A 22,118-nucleotide genomic window follows, 5' to 3' on the forward strand; every position below is an offset into this window, starting at 1 on the left:
GTTAGGAATAATATAATAGTAGTAATAATTAGAGATGAGCGAACAGCGTTCGATCAAATTGGTATTCGATTGAATATCAGGCTGTTAGAGGTATTCGATTCCAATCGAATACCACGCGGCAAACGCAGTAAAAATTTGTTTCCCCTCCCACCTTCCCTGGCGCTTTTTTTTTGCACCAATAACTGTGCAGGGGAGGTGGGACAGGAACTACGACAATGAAGGCAGTGAAAAAAATCTGAAAAAGCCATTGGCTGCCAAAATCAGGTGACCTCGGATTTATAAGAATAGTCGGCGCCATCTTCGTCTCATTTTGCGGCTTGGAGACATAGGGACAGAGATCTGCAGAGGGCTAGATAGGGATTAGTTTCTGCTAGGCAGGAAAAAACTGAACAACAACAGCTCTTTTCAGAGCTATACTTCAGGGAGAGGAGTTGATGTATGCTCAATCCAGATATCCACGGTGTGTACCCCCAAACGCCAAAGTGGGATACACAGCACTTGTCAGGCTATATAGGCCCAAACCCAGCTTTCCACGGTGCGTACCCCCAAAACCTAACTGGGATACACAGCAATTGTCAGGCTATATACGCTCAATCCAGCTATCCACAGTGTGTACCCCCTCAAACCTAAGGGGGATACACAGCAATTGTCAGGCTGTATACGCTCAATCCTATTTTTAAAGGTGTGTGTCCCCCAAAAAAACCTAAGGGGGTACACAGCAAATGTCAGGCTATATATGCTCAATCCAGCTATCCACAGTGCGTACCCCCTCAAAACTAAGGGGGATACACAGCAATTGTCAGGCTGTATACGCTCAATCCAGTTTTTAAAGGTGTGTGTGTCCCCCAAACCTAAGGGGGATACACAGCAACTGTTAGGCTGTATACGCTCAATCCTGTTTTTAAAGGTGTCCCCCCAAAAAAACCTAAGGGGGATACACAGCAATTGTCAGGCTATATAGGCTCAACCCAGCTTTCCATGGTGCATACCCCCAAAAACCTAACTGGGATACACAGCAATTGTCAGGCTATATATTCTCAATCCAGCTATCCACAGTGGGTACCCTCCCAAACCTAAGGGGGATACACAGCACTTGTCAGGCTATATAGGCTCAATCCAGCTTTCACGGTGCATACCCCCAAAACCTAATTGGGATATACAGCAATTGTCAGGCTATATAGGCTCAACCCAGCTTTCCACAGTGCATACCCCCAAAACCTAACTGGGTTACACAGCACTTGTCAGGCTATATATGCTCAATCCAGCTATCCACAGCGTGTACCCCCCCCCCCCCAAACCTAAGGGGGATACACAGCAATTGTCAGGCTATATAGGCTCAACCCAGTTTTCACGGTGCATACCCCCAAAACCTAATTGGGATACACAGCAATTGTCAGGCTATATACGCTCAATCCAGTTTTTAACGTGTCCCAGACCTTGGAGAGTGTTCCCCTGGTGGTTGTAGACAGGGATGGCAGTTGTTAGCCTCTTGGAGGAAATCTCCTCTCTGCTGCCAGCAAGGGTTTACGGAAACATTTCCATCGTATTCTGCACCAATTGCTTGTGGCAATTATTTATGCGATTTTTATTTTTTATTTTTTCCTCTCCCCTATCAGAACGAAGGACGAGATTTTTTTTCTTATACCAGGTGTCGAGGATTGCAAAAATCCAGTATTATTTGCTATCCATGATGCGAACTATGCCTTTGTCTCTTGAAAAGCAACTCAACATGAAGTCAACCATGGCATGACTTCGCTGCCCCCAACTGTAAGGGTCACTCTCCATTTCCTCCATTTTCCACTCCCCTTCACACCATCCGTGCTGAAGCAATGGAATGCACTGAACTTCCCCTCAAGCCTCGTGTGGGACAGTGATATCAAATGCCATTTCATCCCCCTCGTCTTCCTCAGTCAGCAAACAGTGCGAAGATGACAGGAGTGTGCTCTGAATGTTTTCAGCCTAGCAGAGGCTACTTTTCACTTATGAAAATGGCCGCACTTTCACCAGTTTCACAATGGTGTAGGTTTCAAAGAACCTTTGCACCAACAAGTTGAAAACGTGGGCCATGTGTGGACCGTGTTTGAGTCTGACAAGATCCAGATCTGCTACCAGGTTCCAGCCATTATCACAGACGCAAACATGCCTGGGCCCAGGTGCAGCGGGGAAAACCACATTGCCATCACATCGAGGATGGCATCCCTAAACTCAGGGGAAGTGTGTTTTCTGTTGGCCAAGCTGATGAGCTTCAGCACATCCTGCTGACGTCTCCCCACGCCAGTGCTGCAGCGTTTCCAGCTTACAGCTGGGGTCGATGTTACGGCAGAGGAGGAGGGTTTGTGAGAGGGTCCCAGCCTTCACTGCATTCATCCAGCATGCCGTGAGTGAGATGTAGCGTCCCTGTCTGCATGCGCTTGTCCATGCGTCGGTGGTCAAGTGCACCTTAGAGCAAAGCGGGAAACTCAGGGCCCGAATGATGCTATGGGACACATGCTGTCGCAAGTCGCACACCAAGAGAAGTAGTGACAGCTAGGTTCAGCATAGCAAGGTGCCGCAGATGCCATCAGGTCACGTAAGGCCTGAGTCTCCACCAGCATAAACGCCAACATCTTCAGGGCCAGCAGTTTTGAGATGAGGCTGTGGAAGGCTTGGGCATGTGGGTGGGTTGCGCTGTACTTCTGCCTGCAATGGCTGGGAAATGGGGAGTTGCTGGGAAGAGGTGCAAGATGGTGCAGGTAAAAGGAGCAGAGACAGGAAAAGGGGCAGATGAGGGTGAACTCCCCAAAGTTTCAGAGGCAGATGTGGAGGTGTCCAGGCTGGTGGTCTGGACTGCAGCACCAGCACTGGAAACAGTGGAAGAGGCAGTGTCGGCAACCCGGCCGACGATTGTCCTGTGTTTGCTCTTTCCCACTGAGCCCAGTGATTGCCTTACAAATGACAGCGCATGGCTGAGGTGCTCAGGTTGCTTTTCTCACTTTTCTCAGAGCCCTTATTTAGTTTTGAGTTTCACAGTGTGCAAAATGCACTCAGGTTGTCCTCCATGCATACGCTGCAAAATCTACACAACATCGAGGGAGGTGGCCAACATGGGCGAGTTTTGGGTGAGTGGCTAGCACAGGGAAAATCTTGGACCTTGCTGGCTCTGGCCTGGTTTCTGTGAAGCAGCTATCCTGTGCCTCTGGATCTGCCTCTGCCTCTAGCTGTAGCTTGATTGCAACTTTGCTCCCCAGCTGCATTTCTACGCCCTCGTCCATGTCCCTTAGCGCTATGCTTATGCATTTTGTGATGTATGCAAATGGTTTTTTTTGTATACACAGAGGCTAGATATATTGAGCGTATATTTGGTCCTATATACTGTATGACAGTATACAGGAATGAGTGACTGTCCTGTGCCTCTGGACATGCCTCTTCCTCTAGCCACCTTTTTTGCTGTTGTGCTTGCCTCCACATCTACACTGCTTTCCCCGCTAGACATCACCCCTGTCCATGTCGGGTTGGTGGCCTCGTCGTACACCAACTCCTCTTCCAATTGCTCACTCTCCTCTTACTGCAAACTGTACATAACCACAGCTTGCCCTGATGGCAACTGTGTCTCGTCATCATCACTCAGGCCGAGAAACGCCGGTTGCGGGTCCACAACCACAAAATTGGCAGCAAATAGTGGATGCTCCAGTATTTGGGCATCAGGACACACAAAGTCGTCTGGTAGCTCCTGGGATTTGGGAAGTGGTTTAACAGAGGGAGAGACAGTAAAAGGACCCAAGAATAGATCCTGGAAGGGGGCAAGGGTGGGATGACTCTGCTGGGAAGATTGGGCATGTTGGGAAGAAGGAGGGGCAGACTCTTGGGTATGAACACGACTGGAGGTAGTGGCTGACATGCAGCTATCAAGTCAGGGATTGTGATGAGCGCATGCTAATCTTTCTTTAGCTTAAAATTTGGGTTTCTGTCCATACATTTGGGGAGGAAAGAAGGTTTCCAGGTATTTTTCCACTTTCATAGAGGTTTTTTGACTGTGGAAAGTATCTAGTTGATAGGCTGTGATAGTGGTGTAAAACTGTAACTTGGGCTTGTTAGATGCCCCCGGGCATGCTTCCCCTGCTGTCCCAGTTGTATTCCAGAGGTTTTGTCATCATTTCCTGAGGTGTCATAGTGGACTTGGTGACCCTCCTGAGTCGAATGGTGGGTTCCCCTGAAACGAAGCATTTTCCCCTATATATTATAATGGGGTTCAATATTCGATCGAGTAGTCGAATATTGAGCGACTATTCGAAACGAATATCGAATATTTTAATGTTTGCTCATCTCTAGTGTTTAACAGTTGTCTGTTTGTAGTGGAAGTACTATTAGTAGACAGGCACGTGGGCTACCCTGATGTCTGGTCATGGGTGCAGAAGCTGATGCAGCACAGACTAAAAACATGGAGGGATCCGGAGTATATGTTTGAGGTTGAATGGCATGCTGTATAATGTTGTAGTGAGCAGTGAGCAATTGAGTATGGGCAGAAAATGTCAGACACCAAGCAGGAGGAATGATCAGTGCAGCAGAAAGCCATCTAGTGGGTTAGATGAGATTGATACATTCAGGCTCTTCGCTGCAGAAGCTGTAATCCTGGGACCCTCCTAAGTAGTAGCATAATACTTAGTGTCTTGACCAGCACCATGTCATGGCCTTTAATAATAATGCTTGGGCAGAAATGATTCTTGACTGAAATTGTCCCTGTGGAACTTGAAAGCAGCTGCACAACATTTTCTGAGATTAAACCTGTGTTGTGTGTGATGAGAAGTCCTGTATATACTGCCAAGTGTGACCAGAGACTGAGATTCTGTAAATTCTCTTTGATACTGTCATGACCTGTCACTCTGTGTTTCTCTGTGAACCTGCTAAGGATTGAAACCAGTAAGCTTTGTGTATATATTTTCTCAACTTTACCTTTTTCTTTAACCTGTGAATGACTTTTTGTATTGTCTAATCTCCGCATTTATTTCTAGATGGGAGTTAGTGTTGTGGACTGCGCAGTTGCTGGACTTGGTGGATGCCCTTATGCAAATGGTGCAACAGGGAATGTTGCAACTGAAGATGTATTATACATGCTTAATGGCCTTGATATTAATACGGTAATGTTCTTCATATTTCTCTGTACATTCTTGTTGTTTTTATTATTCTTACTATTTTAAAGTGCATGTGTACTTTTCAGTACTGATAACAGAAACATTAACCTACATCAAATATTGAATGACTTTGTTAATGCATTGTAATACTTATCTTGTATTGGTCCTGAGAAACAGTCTGTGATTTAGTCCCCTTGCAGATGAGCGTGGTGTGGTTCAGAGTGCTATCTGGGTTTTTCCTGGATAGTATGCTAACCCATTCATTTCTGTTGGCCCACATATGGGACTGTGTAATTCAGTCATGTATGGTTTTGCAGCTGTGCTTTCGTGGCTCCTATACTTTGAATGAATGGGGCTGCAAAAGCATGGCCACTACAAGGGAGACTGCTTTTCAATTACGGCAAGAAGCCAGTAGATGGTCGTCTGCAAGTAACCTTAGATAATTATATGGGTTGCAGAGCTGAAATTTCCTAACATTTCTGGCCAGAGAGCTAGCTTTAAAAAAAAAAATACACCAACAAACAAAAGAAAACATGATTTTGCAATGCTACGTCCTGGGATCTCTAGAATCCCCTCTTCTTTTTACAGCAGTCTGTGAATGTTTGGGAAGTGAGGATACCAGATTGGAAATTTTGGGAGAGTAATGTTGTTCTGTTCTAGTCTGATGTAGGATTTCAGCTTAATGAGATTTTATATTTCATAATGTGCCAAATGTTTTCTATAAGAGAAAGGTCTGGAGTACAAGCAAGCCAGTTCAGCACTTGGACTCCCCCACCACAATGCCATACTGTTAAGGTGGATGCAGTATGTGGTTGAGCTTTGCCTTGCTAAAATATACAAAGCCTTCACTGAAAGACATTTTTGGATGGGAGCATATTGTTCTAAATCATCTATACTCTTAAAATTGCCTTTCAAAATCTGTAAATTACCCATGCCATGGGCACTAATTCAACCCCATACTATCAGAGAAACAGACTGATATCTATGCACTGATTATAAGCTTGGTGGTCCTCTTCCTTTTGACTCTGCAGGACATGGCTTTTCATAATGAATTTTAAATTTTGATTCCTTTGACCACAGAACTGTTTCCGTTTTGCCTTAGTCCATTTTAAATGAGCTTTGGCCCAGAGAAGACAGAGATGTTTCTGGATTGTGCTGATTTATGGCTTTTTATTTGCATGACATAGCTTTAACTGATGCCTTGCAGCTCTGGAGACCTAGGTTCTAATCCAGCCGAGGACAACATCTGTGAGGAGCTTGTATGTTCTCCCCTTGTTAGTATGGGGTTCTTCCTATGCTCTACTGATAGAGAATTTAGATTGTGAGCCCGACTTGAGACAGTGTTAATAATATCTGTAATATGCGGTGGAATAACACGACAATAAGCAAAATAAGTAATAAATACATTATGGATTGTATAGCAAACTGTGTTGTCAGACAGTGAATTTTGTAAGTATTCCAGAGCCCATTTTTGATTTGCTTTACCGAGTCTTGACTGTTTTTAATGCTCTGCCTCCCGAGGAACCATAGATCACTAGCATCCAATGTTGGCAGTCACACTTGTGCACATGGGTTTCTCCAGATTCTCAGAATCTTTTGATAATACTCTACTGTAGGTTGTGGGATATTCAAAGTCTTTACAATCTCACTCAGAAAAACATTTCCACAAATGTTCCACAATTCTTAGACGCAGTTAGAGAGGAGTTAACCGATTCATAGCTAACCAGTTTCGACCTGAATTTTCCAACAGTTTGCAAAATTTTTGTAATTTGTCTTGCGCAAACAAAAATGTATTGCACAGTAAAAATACGGAGGAGATAGAGGGTCAAGTGGTCTCTGTGACCTAGGTGGGCTCCTGGTGTCACATGACAGCCTCTAGCCAATCATAAGTGTTAGGTGGAGGAATTATGGTGCTGATGTCATATACAGATTATAAGATACTATAGGCAGGAAGAAAAGCAATTTTGTGATATTCCAAGCTTTAAAAAGTCATGTTATTACTGCATAATTCAAAGGAATTGCTGCTTATACATTGCTAATGCAAAAGCAACATCAATCAACAATGCAATATAACTACAAAAATGATAAGGGGGGGGGGGGGGTTAGTGAAGGACACTTTAATTATATTTAATTAATTTTAGATACATAAGCAGAAAAATAATAGGGGTAGGGGGGCAACAGCTCAACAGTCTGCTGCGTCACTGCAGTGTTCATTGTGTTACACATACACTGGACAGGTCAACCTTTCATTGCTAATAATGTCAGTTTAAGTTTTTTCTTGCAATAGAGCAATTTGGTGTCAGATTGCCTATTATTACTATTTCTGTAGCTTGCTGCACTGTGACCTGACTGTCTACATACTGTCTTCTATTGTTTTCACTGAGAAAGTAAATTATTTCACTATAAAATCCTATTTTGCTAAGGCTTTTTTTGTGGTAGTTTGTTATAGTCTGTAATATAAAATGTCACTTTGTTAAGGCTTTTTGGCAAAAGTGTGTTTTTTTTGTCGGTACCGTAGCTCTTCACCATCAGAAGGGCGTTTCTGACAGTCAGCCAGGAACGCTCTTCCTCACAGTAGTGCTTATAGCGCTGTACTGTGAGAGCGGTGAGGAATGCCTCCCCAGTACTTGTCTATGGACAAGTACTATCAGGAGGGGAGGGAGGCGTTCCTCACTGCTCTCACAGCACAGCGCTATAGGCACTACTGTGAGGAAGAGCGTTCCTGACTGACTGTTAGAAACGCCCTTCTGATGGTGAAGAGCTATGGTACTGGCACCAACAGCTCTTCACCCGGGGCACAGAACATGAAAGCCGATAGTGTGCTGAATTCAAGACAGACAACAAGAGGTCAAACTAGCCAAGGCATCAGAACCAGGCAGGCAACTAGGTAAAAAAAAAAATCTGAATCCAAGAGAATAGTCAAGAGGTCAAAGGACTGTACATGGGAAACCTGGAATCCGCCCCAGATGTGATTGTAAAGTAAGATGTCAATCAGAGAAACTAAGGTTAACTCTTAGCGAGCCAGAGGGAATTCAGAGTACTGGCTGGACTGATACACTGAAACAAATCCCAGCTGTGCTAAAACAGAATACAACCAGAAGCCCAGGAGCAGGGAATCCTAAGTGGACACGCCTCCTGAGCCCACCATGCAGGCTAAGTATGGTGCAGAAGTCTGGACAAGGATATTACAGTTAGATTGAAAAAGGTAGTCACTAGAGATGAGCGAGTAGTGAAATATTCGAGATTCAATATTCGTTTCGAGTAGAGCCTCAATATTCGACTACTCAATCGAATATGAAATCCCATTATTGTCTATGCAAAAAAATGCTTGTTTCGGGGGAAACCACTATTCGACTAAAGGAGAGTCAACAAGTCCACAAGTAGCAGGAGGAGAGTGTTTAGGAGGAGCACTGTGCAATTAAAGCGCACGGACCCCATAGACTATAACGGGTCTGTGCGCTTTAACTGCACAGTTGCGCTGATATTCCCTGTGGAGTCCTCCTGTGGACTCCTTCCGCATGGGAGGCAAGTACTAATGTGAACTTAGTTGTCCTGCAGAACCAGCATTGATTGGCCGAATGCTATACAGTGTATAGCATTTGGCCAATCAACGTTGGTTCTGCAGCAGGCTCTTCTTTGCTAGTCAGGGGAGCTGGCAGTTTGCGATTATGTGGGAGCTGAATTTTTCTCATAGGAATGCATTGACCAGCATGGATTGGCCGAATGCTATATAGTGTACAGCATTCGGCCAATCAACGCTGGTTCTGCCAGAGGCTCCCCCCAAAAAGTAATTTCTGAAGTATTTTAAATATTAAAATGTGTAAAAGCAAGCGCCAGTGCAGTGTATGGCTAAACTAGGAGTTTGTATCCACTGTTAACTATTCTATTTTCTATAGATATACACTTTGGCTGTTTGACTTAGAGAGCTAGAAATTGGTTAGATGGGTTTCTAGGAGCCCAAAGAGTTCTACTCTATGTTTTAAGCTGTGCTTCATACCAAACTTATTGTTTCACACAAAACAATTCTTGGGATCAAACCACTCAAACCCAAAAGGAAACACATCTTGAGACGTTCGCTTATCTCTAGTGGATACATATGTAAATGTTCTGCTGCTTTATAGTATTTCAATGAGACTATTAGAGATATGTTTAACTACAATAGTTTAAAAGCATAACATAACTCTACATTATAATAGAGTGTGAAACTTGGGAGCAGACCCAGAAAAACTAAAGTTAGAAAATACAGTTCTTAAACATTATATTTAGATTGAATGTAAGTTTAACTCCTTCCCAACATCTGCTGTAGAGTGGCCACCATAGCCACTGAGTGTCTGCTGTATTGAACAGCGGAGACCCGAAGCTAATGCCCACAATCAGAGTTTGCTCTGATCACAAGCACTACTTTTTGGTCTAGCCCCCCCCCCCTCCAAAGTCATCTGGAACCCACCCCCAGCAGCCCCATACCTTCTCCATTAGAGGACAGCTCCTGTGCAGCAAGATCATAGGATAACTGGCCTCTTATAGGAATATAGCTCTTGAAGTTGGTCTATGACCAGCCTCAATAGCTGAGTAGTGAATATCCCATAGACTACAATACAGATGTATTGCAGCCTATGGGAAATGCAATCAAAAGATTGAAGGTTCAAGCCCCCTAAGGAGGGTTGATAAAATTTGAGAAATAATCGAAAGTGTCAAACAACTGTTTTTTCACCCTTTTGATACCAATAAACATTTGAATAATGATGATGCCAATTGTAGGTCAATACATACTGTTGCTGTGGCTATTTGCACCTAATATTTACCCTAGTATGGGAGATTGGAACTATGACAGATATCATAAGTATGACATTTGAAAATTTTAAACTCATTAAAAAAAGGATCTATTTTACAGACAGTTTATCATTTGGACAAGTCACAAGTGACTGTGGGTGCAGTCATAATGCTAATAGTAAGTGGTAGTAATAGTTACTAATGGTAGTCAGTCATACCATTCTATGAACCCATAGAAAAAATTGCTCTATTTTCTATATTTATCTTTCAGCGGTTGGTTAATATAAGTTCAGAATTTGTACTTTATTCTCAAGAGTATTTAAATGGTAATTGTTGAAAATCTGAAAGTGCCTTGTTCATGCCAGATCATGCGTGTAATCTAAGTGTATATCTACTGTATAAAATCCTAAAGTATATTTGATGATTTTCACTGACGGTAATACTCAGCCATTCTGTTGAACATTCATCAGACCAATTTCTGTATTTGTTTTGCCATTACAATTGTAGCTCTCTATCAAACTGTTAATGTGTAGAAAGCAAATATTGCCCATCTATCTTCTCCACTTTACCTTATGGTCCATGGTCATAACCCAAATATTATGAGCTGCTGGTCACAATACACACTCTGCAGTCATGAAAAAGAAGTAACTTTTATTCCCAATGCATTGCCACATTATGTTATTTGCTTAGCACACCACATACAATCCCAATATATTTCTTGTACCTATTATATGTGCCTGTTCTACTATAGGAGCATTCTACATGTATATCCATATTATGTGTGTATGTGTGACTGGTGTATTGTGGATTGCCATAAAAACTAAATGAGAATGAACTTTGTCAACCAGATGGAATCATTTCACAAAAGTTGCAAATGACTATGGACAGTTTACTTGTAAAGTTTATTTCTCATATTCTGGAATGATAGGGAACTTGTTAAGTTTTATGGGCCTTTAAGAATGTTACTTCCTTTGCATATTCATTCAAACTATAAATGTACTCTACAAATGATTATTCTGGAGGTTGTTGTTTTACTGTTTTGTGACATTATTATTATTATTATTTCTTTTTAGAACATATTGTTTTTCTGGTGCTTTACATACAAAATACATAATAGTGTACATTAGACTTACATAGTGAAGTAGTCTGACGAAAAAAGGGTAACAATGGTTTGAACTTTTGACTTCAAGGCTTCATATCTCATTGCACACGCCAGCTTCAAACGTAACACTACCTTCATTTTATAGACCATCATCTTGGTTATCTCAAACATAAATTTGACTTGAAATTATTTATCATATAATTAGTTATGCAGGTTTTTGTCATGTGACCGCATTGTTACTGATTAGCTCCTAAAAATCTAAATTTAAATTTTGATTGTTTTGTAAATCCACCTTTGGCTTTCAACCCTGCCTGAATCGTTCAGGGCATGCTCTCGATCAGATTCAAGCATGTCTCAACCCAAATCTGATCCCAGGTCTCTTCTATACGTTTTCAATGTTGGTGTATACTCGTTGACTCACTTGGGCACAAACACAGTGTTAGGAACCTGATGCAACAATAATACCAGTAAGTCCTGGGCAACTAGAATCCCCAAGCACCGAGGTAGACCGGAACCCCTGCAGACTCAATCGGAGGTTCTGGCCCTCCTCCACAAGGGACTGAAAGTGCCATTCCGGTGCTGGATATGGAGCGGACTGGCAGCCTCTGTGCGGTACAGCGGAGGCCCCGACACGTCCTAACACACAGCTTTTTCTTCAACTCTCTCCACAAGTGTTCGATTGGGTTGAGGTCTGGGGACTGAGGGCCAATTCAGCACCTCTACCTCATTGTCAATGAACCATTTCTTCACTAATCTTGACATATGCTTCAGGTCATCGTCCCACTGGAAAACTATGTTGTCTTTTCATACCCATATTACTTGAGTGTACGAAGTAACTCATCTTGTAGGATACTCACATATATCTCAGCACTGATCGTGGTGAAGTTTATAATGCCTTTAATTGTTTAACAACCCCGTATCAACAGGCTTCCTCCACCAAAAGTTGACAGTACCTTCAATTTTTCAATCCATTATCCCCCTTTCTCCCTCATTTCTTACAGATGTATTTGCACACATCAGAGCTCAGTCTATCTCAGTCTAGCATCCGTTTTCAATCTTCTACTGTCCTCTGTTCATACTTCCTTGCAGTCTGTTGTGTTTGGTGCAATATAAATATATATATATCACGGTGGCTCAGTGGCTAGCCTTGCAGTGCTGGAGTCCTGGGTTCGAATCCTGCCAAGGACAACATCTGCAAGGAGTTTGTATGTTCTCCCCGTGTTTGTGTGGGTTCCCTCCGGGTACTCCGGTTTCCTCCCACACGCCAAAGTCATACTGATAAGGACTGTAGATAGTGAGCCCTATACGGGACAGTGACTGCCAATGTCTGTAAAGCGTTGCAGAATATGATGGTGATACTAATAAATAAATATAAATATATATATATATATATATATATATATATATATATATACTCTAGTTTGCAGCTTACTACTTAAAATATATGTCCTGTGAGCTACAGTATACAAATATACATGTGTGCTGTGAATTAGGGTCACAAAATGGACAGATGGACAGAAGTAGAACCTGTCCTGAGTTTTACCCCAGGCCCACAATCACATACACAGGCCCATGATAATAAACATAGATATGAATGTATCAGGTCCTTTTCATTTTATTTTTATAGTCATCTAATTTATCTTAATAGTCAAAACTCTGTCAGACTCTACTAAATCTGTATACAAAACTGTGACCGATGTTGTTAAGAACCAAATACAGTATATAATGGACAGTTAGTCCCGGGCAACCAGACTCCCCTGCACACCGAGGCAAAACAGCACTGAGCATCCAACGCCATCCAACCTGGAGCAGCACCAGGCCCCAGAGGTCTTCGCCAGAGCTCCTGATGGTGGAGTTGGACTGGTAAATTCTGGGACCCAGAACTTCAGCCGCCTAGAGGGCATCACTTGCACAGTGCACCCCAGTAATAGCAGAGGTGGGTGAAGAGTCAGATGAAGCTGGTCAGCAGAGTTGAGTGCAATCACAGGCGTTTACCAGGAGATGGCGGAAGCACCGCAGGGTAGTTGTACAGGCCAGGTCGGTAATCAGGAGGTCACGCAATATTCAGGGATTAGACAAGATGTAATTGAACAAGCAGGGTCATACACTGGAGGTCACATAGTACTAAAGGGTGCAGAAAAAGGCTAATCATACATTGGAGAACACGAGATACAGAGTCACAGGTCAAGGAAAGGTGGTCTTCAGGCAAGCATATACTGTCATATACTGGAGGTACCGTAACATGGTTCAGAATCATAGGTCAAGGAGAGGAGGTCTGAAAGTCAAGCAGGGTCATACATGGAAGGCCAATAGCAAGAACACAGTAGGAGTCAGGCCTAAATATCTTCTGGCTCGCCGCTGGCCCTCCGGCCCAGAAGTCCTGGTTCTGGTCCCAGGAGGAGACCGGCAACCTCCACAGACTATTGCAAAGGTTCCGGTCCTCCCCTGAAGGGACCAGAAGTGCCGGACGCGGCGCAGTTAGTAGAGCAGGCCGGCAGCCTCCGTGCATCGAAGCAGAGACTCTGGCCTGAGACCTAACAGATGTGTTGTATTTTTAATGATTTAATACAGTATATTCCCTTTCTTTGTTGTTTTTATTTTTTTTTATTAAATTGTTGATCTCTTTCTGTTTTCAGGGGGTTGACCTCTACAAAGTGATGGAAGCTGGTCATTTTATTTGTTCTGCGTTAAATAAGAAGACAAATTCCAAAGTTTCTTTAGCAGCATTTTCACTGTGAACATTGTACTGTGCCTGCTTAATGAATATATGTGCCAATGTCTCCTGTAAAATTACAAGAATTAAATAAAATCTATTTTATAATATAATTTTTATTTTTCAAGCTGAAGTACATGGAGCTAAAGTCTATGTTATTTAGAGCTTTGTTGTTCTTATAACGTGTATTTTCCTCATTAGCTTTATATTGTTATATGCAATAATATCTATCGCAAATCTTTTGAATGCAATTGCTACAGCTAGAAGGCGTCAATGTAAAGACAACAATAACTAGAAGAGTCCACATGTATTCCTATGGCTGTCTGTACTATATTTTATATTGAATATTTGCTTGTGCTCTCAGGCTTAGTTTCTTATGTGGTCTATAAAGTATTAGAATATTTAATCAGAATGTTAGAACCTTAAGTTGTAAGTGACAATTTGTATTCAGGCCTGTGCAGTGGCGTAACTAGGAATGGCGGGGCCCCGTGGCGAACTTTTGACATGGGGCCCCCCCGACACCGAAGATCTCGACCGAGTCCCTCCTACGCATTCCTGCGCGCTCTATTATGACCAATAGTGGCCCCTGCACACAGTATTATGTCCCTTAGAGGCCCCTGCACACAGTATTATGCCCCATAGTGGCCCCTGCACACAGTATTATGTCCCATAGTGGCCCCTACAGGACTAAATACTGTCACATCACCCGCTGACCACTATACCAGGACAAATTGTGGATAAAAAATCTGGTCATGTGCATTACAATTTAGTAACTCCATGTGCCTCATATTAATAGCAGTTAACCCCATCATCTCCCTCACATTAACCCCTGTGTGCCTCACCATAAGAGTTACTGATATGTGAGAGACATGGAGGTAATAATAAAGTATCTTCATTATTATTACCCCCATATGTCTCACATATCAGTAACTCTTATGGTGAGGCACACAGGGGTTAATGTGAGGGACATGATGGGGTTAACTGCTATTAATATGAGGCACATGGAGTTACTAAAACACAAGTAATCACCCCATATGCCTGACATTAATAAGTAACCCCAGTACGTACCTGTGTAGCTTTAGTTTCATTTTCCTTCTTCCTTTCTTCCTCCAGTGCAGGATGGCAGGAGCTCGGCAGGGAGAAGCCCCGCCTCCTCCTCTCATTGGTGGGCAGAGGACAGCAGAGAAAGGGAGGGGGGAGAGAGGGGGGAGAGAGGGGGAGCATCCTGAAGCACTGACAGGAGCCAGAGCTGCAGCTCCTGTGTCTCAGCCGTTGCTGCAGCTTCGGGGCCCCCTGTTGGTGGAAAGTATTCCACCAACAGGGGGCCCCGATCATTATACTCGGGGGTCCGAAAAGACCTCCGAGAATAATGATAGCAGCGGTAGCAGCTGTCACCGGGCCCCTAATGTCCCGGGCCCTGTGGCAGCTGCTACCGCTGCTATGGTGGTAGTTACGCCACTGGGCCTGTGCTCGAAGATGTCCACTAGTGGTAACTGATGTAAGATTTCCATGAAGCAAGGCCATTTTAAATGAATGTACTATGTTATTGGCATCCTGTCCTTTAACACTGAATTTTTACCCCAGGCTAGAATATGCTGCATGGTATACTGCTTTATTTAACAACAATGGTAGCAGCATAATATAACCCGTTGGCTTCCAGTCACATGTTAAAGTGATGATAGCTACCGACCATTATTCCACCAACACATTACTCTCCCACACCGTGAAATGCATCATTAGGTTTCTGTGTACAGATGGCAACTGAAAAGGGTGAAATGGATGATGATGTGAAGACCAAATATAGATTTCTATCGCTTACATTGTATAATGGTTTCAACAATGTGATGACTGGATAGTGGTTTTTTTTTTCTTTTGTTTGTTTTTTTTTAGAACGAAATGTGCATTAGGGCAGGCGGCTGTGGTCTGTATGTGCCAGTATATGATATACCTTTATTCCATCCTTGCACTTATATTGTATTCATGTGCTTTGCACAGCTCTTATGCAGATATTATTTGATATCATGGATTGGTATAATATGCAATTGTCTTGTTACATTACAGCCTTCAGCAACTTTTGTTATGTGATATTAATATATAGATAAATAAGTAAAATGGTGAACGGTTACATGACAAAATGTGCTGAGGCTATAGAGTATGAAAGCATTATTATTTATGAATATTTATTGTATGTATTTCTGAAAATGTTTTTATTTTGCTATAACAGAACCATTATATAAATATAGAAAACATAGACAACTTCTTGTCTCGTGTTTCCTTTACCCATGTTTTCAGTCCACGAGCTCCAGAATCATAGTAAGTTCCAGGTTTGTTTGGTTAGTATCATGGTATTGAACATTGTGCTTTCCTGAGTTCAGTTGTGTATTGAAAGGTTCATTTTTCAAATGGCTTTTACTTAATTGCAATAAAACAAATTGTGCAGAAGTATCAGTTTTACTGAAACAGAAGAGGCTGTATTTGTACTGGTTAAACGTTACTGAGAAGCTGGCAGAATCAGGAAGTGCAGATGACTACATGACATTAGGAGATGTCACCCCCATCCACTGTTCCCTTATTGACACTCACTTTGAATGCTTATTGTGAGCTTCTGATTTGTCTTTTATACCTGCACTTATAGTGTTCACTTATTTGAAATGACCTTATTGTGACTCATCTCTGCCCCGTCACTGTAGAAACACATGTTTTCTGTCCATTAGACCATTACAAAACCACATAGATTCTCAGATCAAACAATCTCTCGTTTTACAACAGCTAAAATTGCTCCAAAGGGCATTTCAATCTATAAGACCATTAAACAACAGAAAAAAGTTATCTAAAGGGTATATAGTACAAAGTCAAGTTGCCTTATGCTCGGAATATGAGTTGTCTCTGAATTCATATGTCATTATGTTTAACAGGGAATCTATTATCAATCGAGAAAAACTGCTGTGTTTTATATTGTCATAGGTCATTTTTATTTATTGCTTTTATGACCTTTGTCATTAACCCTTCCAGGAACATGACAGTTTTTATCTATTACCTTTTTAGCTCTCATTCCAAAAGCCATAACCATTTTATTCCTTCAATAACATAGCCATACGAGTAATTGATTTTTTTTTTTTTTTTGGCGCAAGTTTTATTTCACAATGGAATCATTTTTTTATTCCATTTGACATACTGGGAAGCTATAAAATAATGAGAATGAGACAGAATTGGGAAAAAACAGCAGTTGTGCCATTCTCGTGCAGGTTTTGTAGGTTTTACATCACTCACTTTGTGGCAATAGTGATGGATTAGCTGCTTTCTGTAGGTCGGTACAATCATGGTGATACAAATTTATATTATTTTTTCTTATGTTTTGAAAAAAATGCAAACCTTTGAAAAAAAAGTTATATATTCCATGTTTGCAGGAATTTTCTTTATAAGCAAAATGGGGTACAGAGTCCCCGGATAGTCACCCAACGCTAGTGTGACCGCAGCCTGACTTATAGATAGCAGGCAGAGTTTAGTACATCACAGGAATGTATGAAACATACCATACCATGACCTACTTTAAAAAGCATTGTGCCCCGTTCCCACGGAGTAACACGCTGCTCATTCTGACACGTAAACATGTGTCATAGCGCGGCGCTTCAAAACAGATCCCATTGCCTTCAATGGGTGCCATCTTACACGTGCTACACATTGAAATCAATGGGTTAAAAAGCCTTCCATTGATTTCAATGTGTAGCATGTTACTCCATGGGAGCAGGGCCTTAGTATTACAGGGTAGGCATACAGTGCCTTAAGGAGATTTTCCCAAACTGAACAATCCTTGCTGAAATGCAATACCAAAAACAGCCCCTGACATCCCAGATGTGCTCAGTGGAAGACAAATCCAGAGACCCTATGGGCCTTGGTATCACATTTAGGCTAAGATCAGACAGAGTATTTTGCACCACAATCTGAGGCAGAGGCCGCCTCAGATTCCGGTCCAAAATACGGGGTAGCCGTGACTGGATGTCGATTCAGTGCACCGGCATCCACTCGCGGCACTGCGATCTGGATTAGGCCCAAATGAATGGGCCTAGTCGGGATTGTCTTCAGGCGGATTCGCGAATGAGCATGTCCATTCTTTTTTCCGGGTGCCGAAACATACCAAACAGGTGGTATAACACAATCATCCTGCATCACTTTTTTATCCAATTTTTGATTTTTTTATGTGGCAAATAACTTTGCATTCATTTTTGTGTCTATCTCAAATGACACAGATGGATCATTTGCATATCTTAGCGACACCAGCTAATTTCTTGATTTGCACAACCTTACGACTTAGCTTTCTATGCAAATATGTTAATTTCTAATTATTAAATGAGCAGTGATTGTATTAGTAAATAGCCTTGAATCCAAAGAAGTCCAACAAAAAGTCCCACATACACACTTAAATATATTGTATAAAGTCTCACTAGAAGTGTGGAAGCTATTTTTCCTGCAAAGGAGGGACCATATCTATATTAACTACTATGGATTCAGAATAAGAGCCCATAAAGCTTTTGTACTGTAGATGCAATATGAAGGTGTCCCAGTGCTTTAACCATGTAGTGTATATGTATATAACTAAATGAGCTGTGATTATTGCAATCCTAAGATTTATGAGCGCTCCCATTGAAGTGAATGGGAAGTGTTCCGGAGCCGTCCGCTGTGCTCGCGTGTACGGCTGTGAATGAGTATTTTTATAAGCCTGGCGTAACTCCGTGTGCATGCAGCCTTAAAGTCCTATTGGCAGCCCCTGCTGTCAGATTTAGGGCCACATACTACCAGCATGTTGCTGTGCAGCTGGGATTTAGTGACCCAAACTTGTCAGTATCCAAACAATCTTTAGAAAATGAATACTGTATCACATATTGGTGTTGAATCTGGAACTCCAATGGTTTTCATTGATAGTACTCCTGATATATTGTCCTCAACTTCATGTGCACAATACAAATGCTTTAGTCTTCCCCAGTGAGTTATAAAGTAAATTAATCTTTCTAAAGACTATAGAAACAGTTTTATTGTCAGGTTTGGGGCACTAAAACTTATGACACACAAATCGTTTAGTAGTCACAAATTTGGTGGAAGTATTGGATTCATCTAACTGTAATAGTTCTCTATTCCACAAATGAGGTGGTAGAGGGTCTCCCTATAATAGTGAAACATATCTAAGGTTAGATAGATGGATAGTCACATCTTTTCAACACTCTCTACTTGCCTTGATTTAACATGTGGCCCACATAACACCCAAGATAAACCTATGCTGTTTGTTGTTTCTATCTGAGTCACTTGGTTAATGACACCTGCTAGGCTGCTAATATGCCGCTAATACATGTAACCGCCTTAATATTCAGTGCAGTATACCTTTAATGAAAGTGAAGCCAGTTCTGCTATACAATTGCATCCTAGTGTCCGATTTCTGTTTTCTCATTATATCATTTGGAGTTGTTATTTATTTCTGGCCACTTTACTGTCAATTGTGGCAACCGTGTCATTTACCTTGGTCTGGCTCTGCAGTGGTTTTCTTGTCCTCACTGGAGCTTTTTCTCCATGTACAAGTTATATTTTTTGACAGCTTGGTAAATCACATTACTCCACCACTACCTGCAATTAGGACAATACTTACCTTAGCCTGGCTCCGCTGTGCTTCTATCTATATTTACCAGCACTTGGTTACCATACCATTGGTGGACTTGCTTATGCCTTGCTGCAGAATTTTCACACAGTGAGCAAGTGACTATATATTAGTCACTATATATTATTGAAGTGAGTAATAACATTACAACATATTCACACTTCATTAATAGATTACAGCAAATAGAATGTCAAGGAGGTTTATGTGGCACACAAATCATTAACCACAATATTGTTCTATTGTTTCCCACATCACCCCGTTATATACACTTGATATGGTAGTGATTTAAGCCATTCAGAATTGACAGGTTACTTGCCCTTATTAATATTGTACTCTTTCTTGAGGTTTATTTGGTTGTCATAGTGCATAAACATTTTTGAGCGGTATGCAGGGGACTCACCACTCTCTGAATTATCAGGGCCATTCTTCCCAAAAAAAACCTTTGGTTTTAGCCTTTATTTTATTTTTATTTATTTTTAGAGGCTCTTAGTAAATGTTAAGTTTTAGTTCCCAACTTCTTGCTACTGTCTTCTACTATCTCCCCAATTCTATAATGGACACTGTCGGAGCCTTCATTAGCAAACTGCAATTAGCTGACTTGTTTACCTGGATAGGAGAGCAGTAAATAACAACTCCAGGGAGCAATGAGTGAGTTATGTCATCCAACCTAAGATCAGATAACAGGCTATGTGCCTTGACAACAATGTGTAAACAAAGAGAAGAATAATTTCACATAGCAGGCAAAGAAAAAGCATTGCTACAGGACTCCTGTCTGTGGAACTGCACTGTATATGTACTCTGCTCTGACTGAGTGTTCCAAACGCTTAACTCTCTTACCCCCCCACTGCTGTGCTATGGGAGGATTCTTGCACTGTGATCAGAAAGTCAGAAATACAGCAATCTTCAATCCCCCCCCCCCCTTTTTCTTTCTTCTGTTACATCTCTACCTTTTCCCTCCCCCTACTAGCGCCTTTTATTATCCTCCCTGACCGCGCGATATCACTTCGTGCAGATTGATGAATAATGAATGTTTTCTTCGAGACTATCATATTATTATCTAATGTATGCAATGTCTCTGTTATTGCGGTCATTTTTGTGACCCTATGTGATATCCTGTTGTACTTGTTTTTCTTTGAAAAATTCAATAAAACTTATTGAAAAGAAATACAGCAATCTTCTAAAATGTACATGTTTGTGGATGAAATACCACTGAAGTCTGCTTCATTTTTCTGCCTATAAGAGTGGAAACCATATGAAAGAGACTGTTTTTATTGTAACATTGAAGTGAATAAGTACTGATACAAATAGATAGTTTTTCTTTAATAAAGGTCAATTTGATCATCCTAATCACCTGCCAGACAAGGCAGACTGGACATAAACTTTAATAATAAAATTACAAAAAACACTCCAATTGCAATGCAGTTTTAAAATAATGCTTATTGTCAGCTACAAGGATATCAACACTTAAAGGGGTTGGTTGCTTTAAAACCAATATTAAGAGACAAATGTTATTGTTTGTATAATAAAAAAAATTATAAATTTTCCCAAATACTTTATGTATCAATTCCTTTCTAGATCTCTGCTTACTGTCATTCATTCTGCTTACTTCCAATGTATAAAAGTTTAACCAGGGGATGGGAAAGGACAAGACGTTCTGTACATTTCTATGAGTATCAATACTATTTTGATCTAAAAGTCATCTAATCTATTTTTGAAGCTGTTTGCTGCTGCTGCTGTGACCAGCTCCTGGGGTAGGCTATTCCACAGATTTACAGTCCCTTATAGTGGAAAAGCTTTGATGTCTCTTTAGATTGAACCATTTTTTTCCAGATGCAGAGTGTCCCTTTGTCTTTTGAGGGGATTTTACATGGAACAGCTTTTCCCCATATTTCTTGTATGGCCATTTATATATTTATATAGGTTTATTATATCTCCCTTTTAACACCTCTTCTCCAGACTAAACACATTTAACTTCTTTAGTTTCTCCTCATAACTGAACCTTTTCCAACTCTAGGACATCCCTTCTATAAGCTGGTGCCCAGAACTGAACTGAAAAAGGGGGTGTTCACACTTGCACTTCTGTCCATCTGCCGTTATTCCACTGAAATTTCAGAAAAAACAGCTTGGGGATGACTTGCATACAGTCAGTTTAAAAACCCATTAATTTCAATGGGCTTTAAAAGCAAACCGCCAGTGTCCATATGCAGCCATGCTTTAAAAACCCATTGAAATGAATGGGGGGCGGACAGCAGCGCAAGTGTGAAGTGTGCACACGCTGGGTACAACATATTGCACACTGAACTGGTGTATTTTCATTTTTCACCATCAGCTCCACATTAATTTCTGGAAAATAAATTAATGCAACACCTGGGAGTTAAAAATGTTCACTGCACCCCTGGATACATTCCGTGAATGGTGCATTTTCCCAAATGGTATTAAGTGTCAGGGGATTCCACTCAAATGGCATTTCAAGGTCTTGCAAAAATGTCATGGCGTCCAACAACCAAACTGTCTACATCTGTGCTCCAAATACTAAATAGCACTCCTTCCTGTCTGTGTGCCCAAAAAGCAGTTTATACCTACATATCACATAGTTAAGTATATTATCCTAGGCACAATAGTGTCATAAATATGGGCATAAACTGCCCTTTGGGCACATAGGAAAGCACAAATGTGAAAGAGCGCTATGTGGCTTTTGGAGTGCACATGTAGAAGTTTACTACTTGTATGGCTTTTCATAATTGCATAGCCCCTGAGTTGCCAATGAAGTAGAATCCCCTA

At 41.5% G+C, this 22,118-nt stretch overlaps 1 protein-coding gene across 1 annotated transcript in view; it reads left to right on the forward strand.

Moving 5' to 3' along the window:
• Positions 1–13,795, forward strand: part of HMGCLL1 (3-hydroxy-3-methylglutaryl-CoA lyase like 1) — an 87,937-nt gene extending 74,142 nt beyond the window's left edge. Inside the window, exons 9-10 of the mRNA XM_075268391.1 lie at positions 4,989–5,114; positions 13,617–13,795. Coding sequence (XP_075124492.1) covers positions 4,989–5,114; positions 13,617–13,718 — 228 coding nt within the window. The 3' untranslated portion in view covers positions 13,719–13,795. The remainder of the gene's footprint in view (positions 1–4,988; positions 5,115–13,616) is intronic.
• Positions 13,796–22,118: the final 8,323 nt, after the last annotated feature.

Source organism: Leptodactylus fuscus, chromosome 3 (assembly GCF_031893055.1).
Source record: "Leptodactylus fuscus isolate aLepFus1 chromosome 3, aLepFus1.hap2, whole genome shotgun sequence".
NCBI lineage: Eukaryota > Metazoa > Chordata > Amphibia > Anura > Leptodactylidae > Leptodactylus > Leptodactylus fuscus.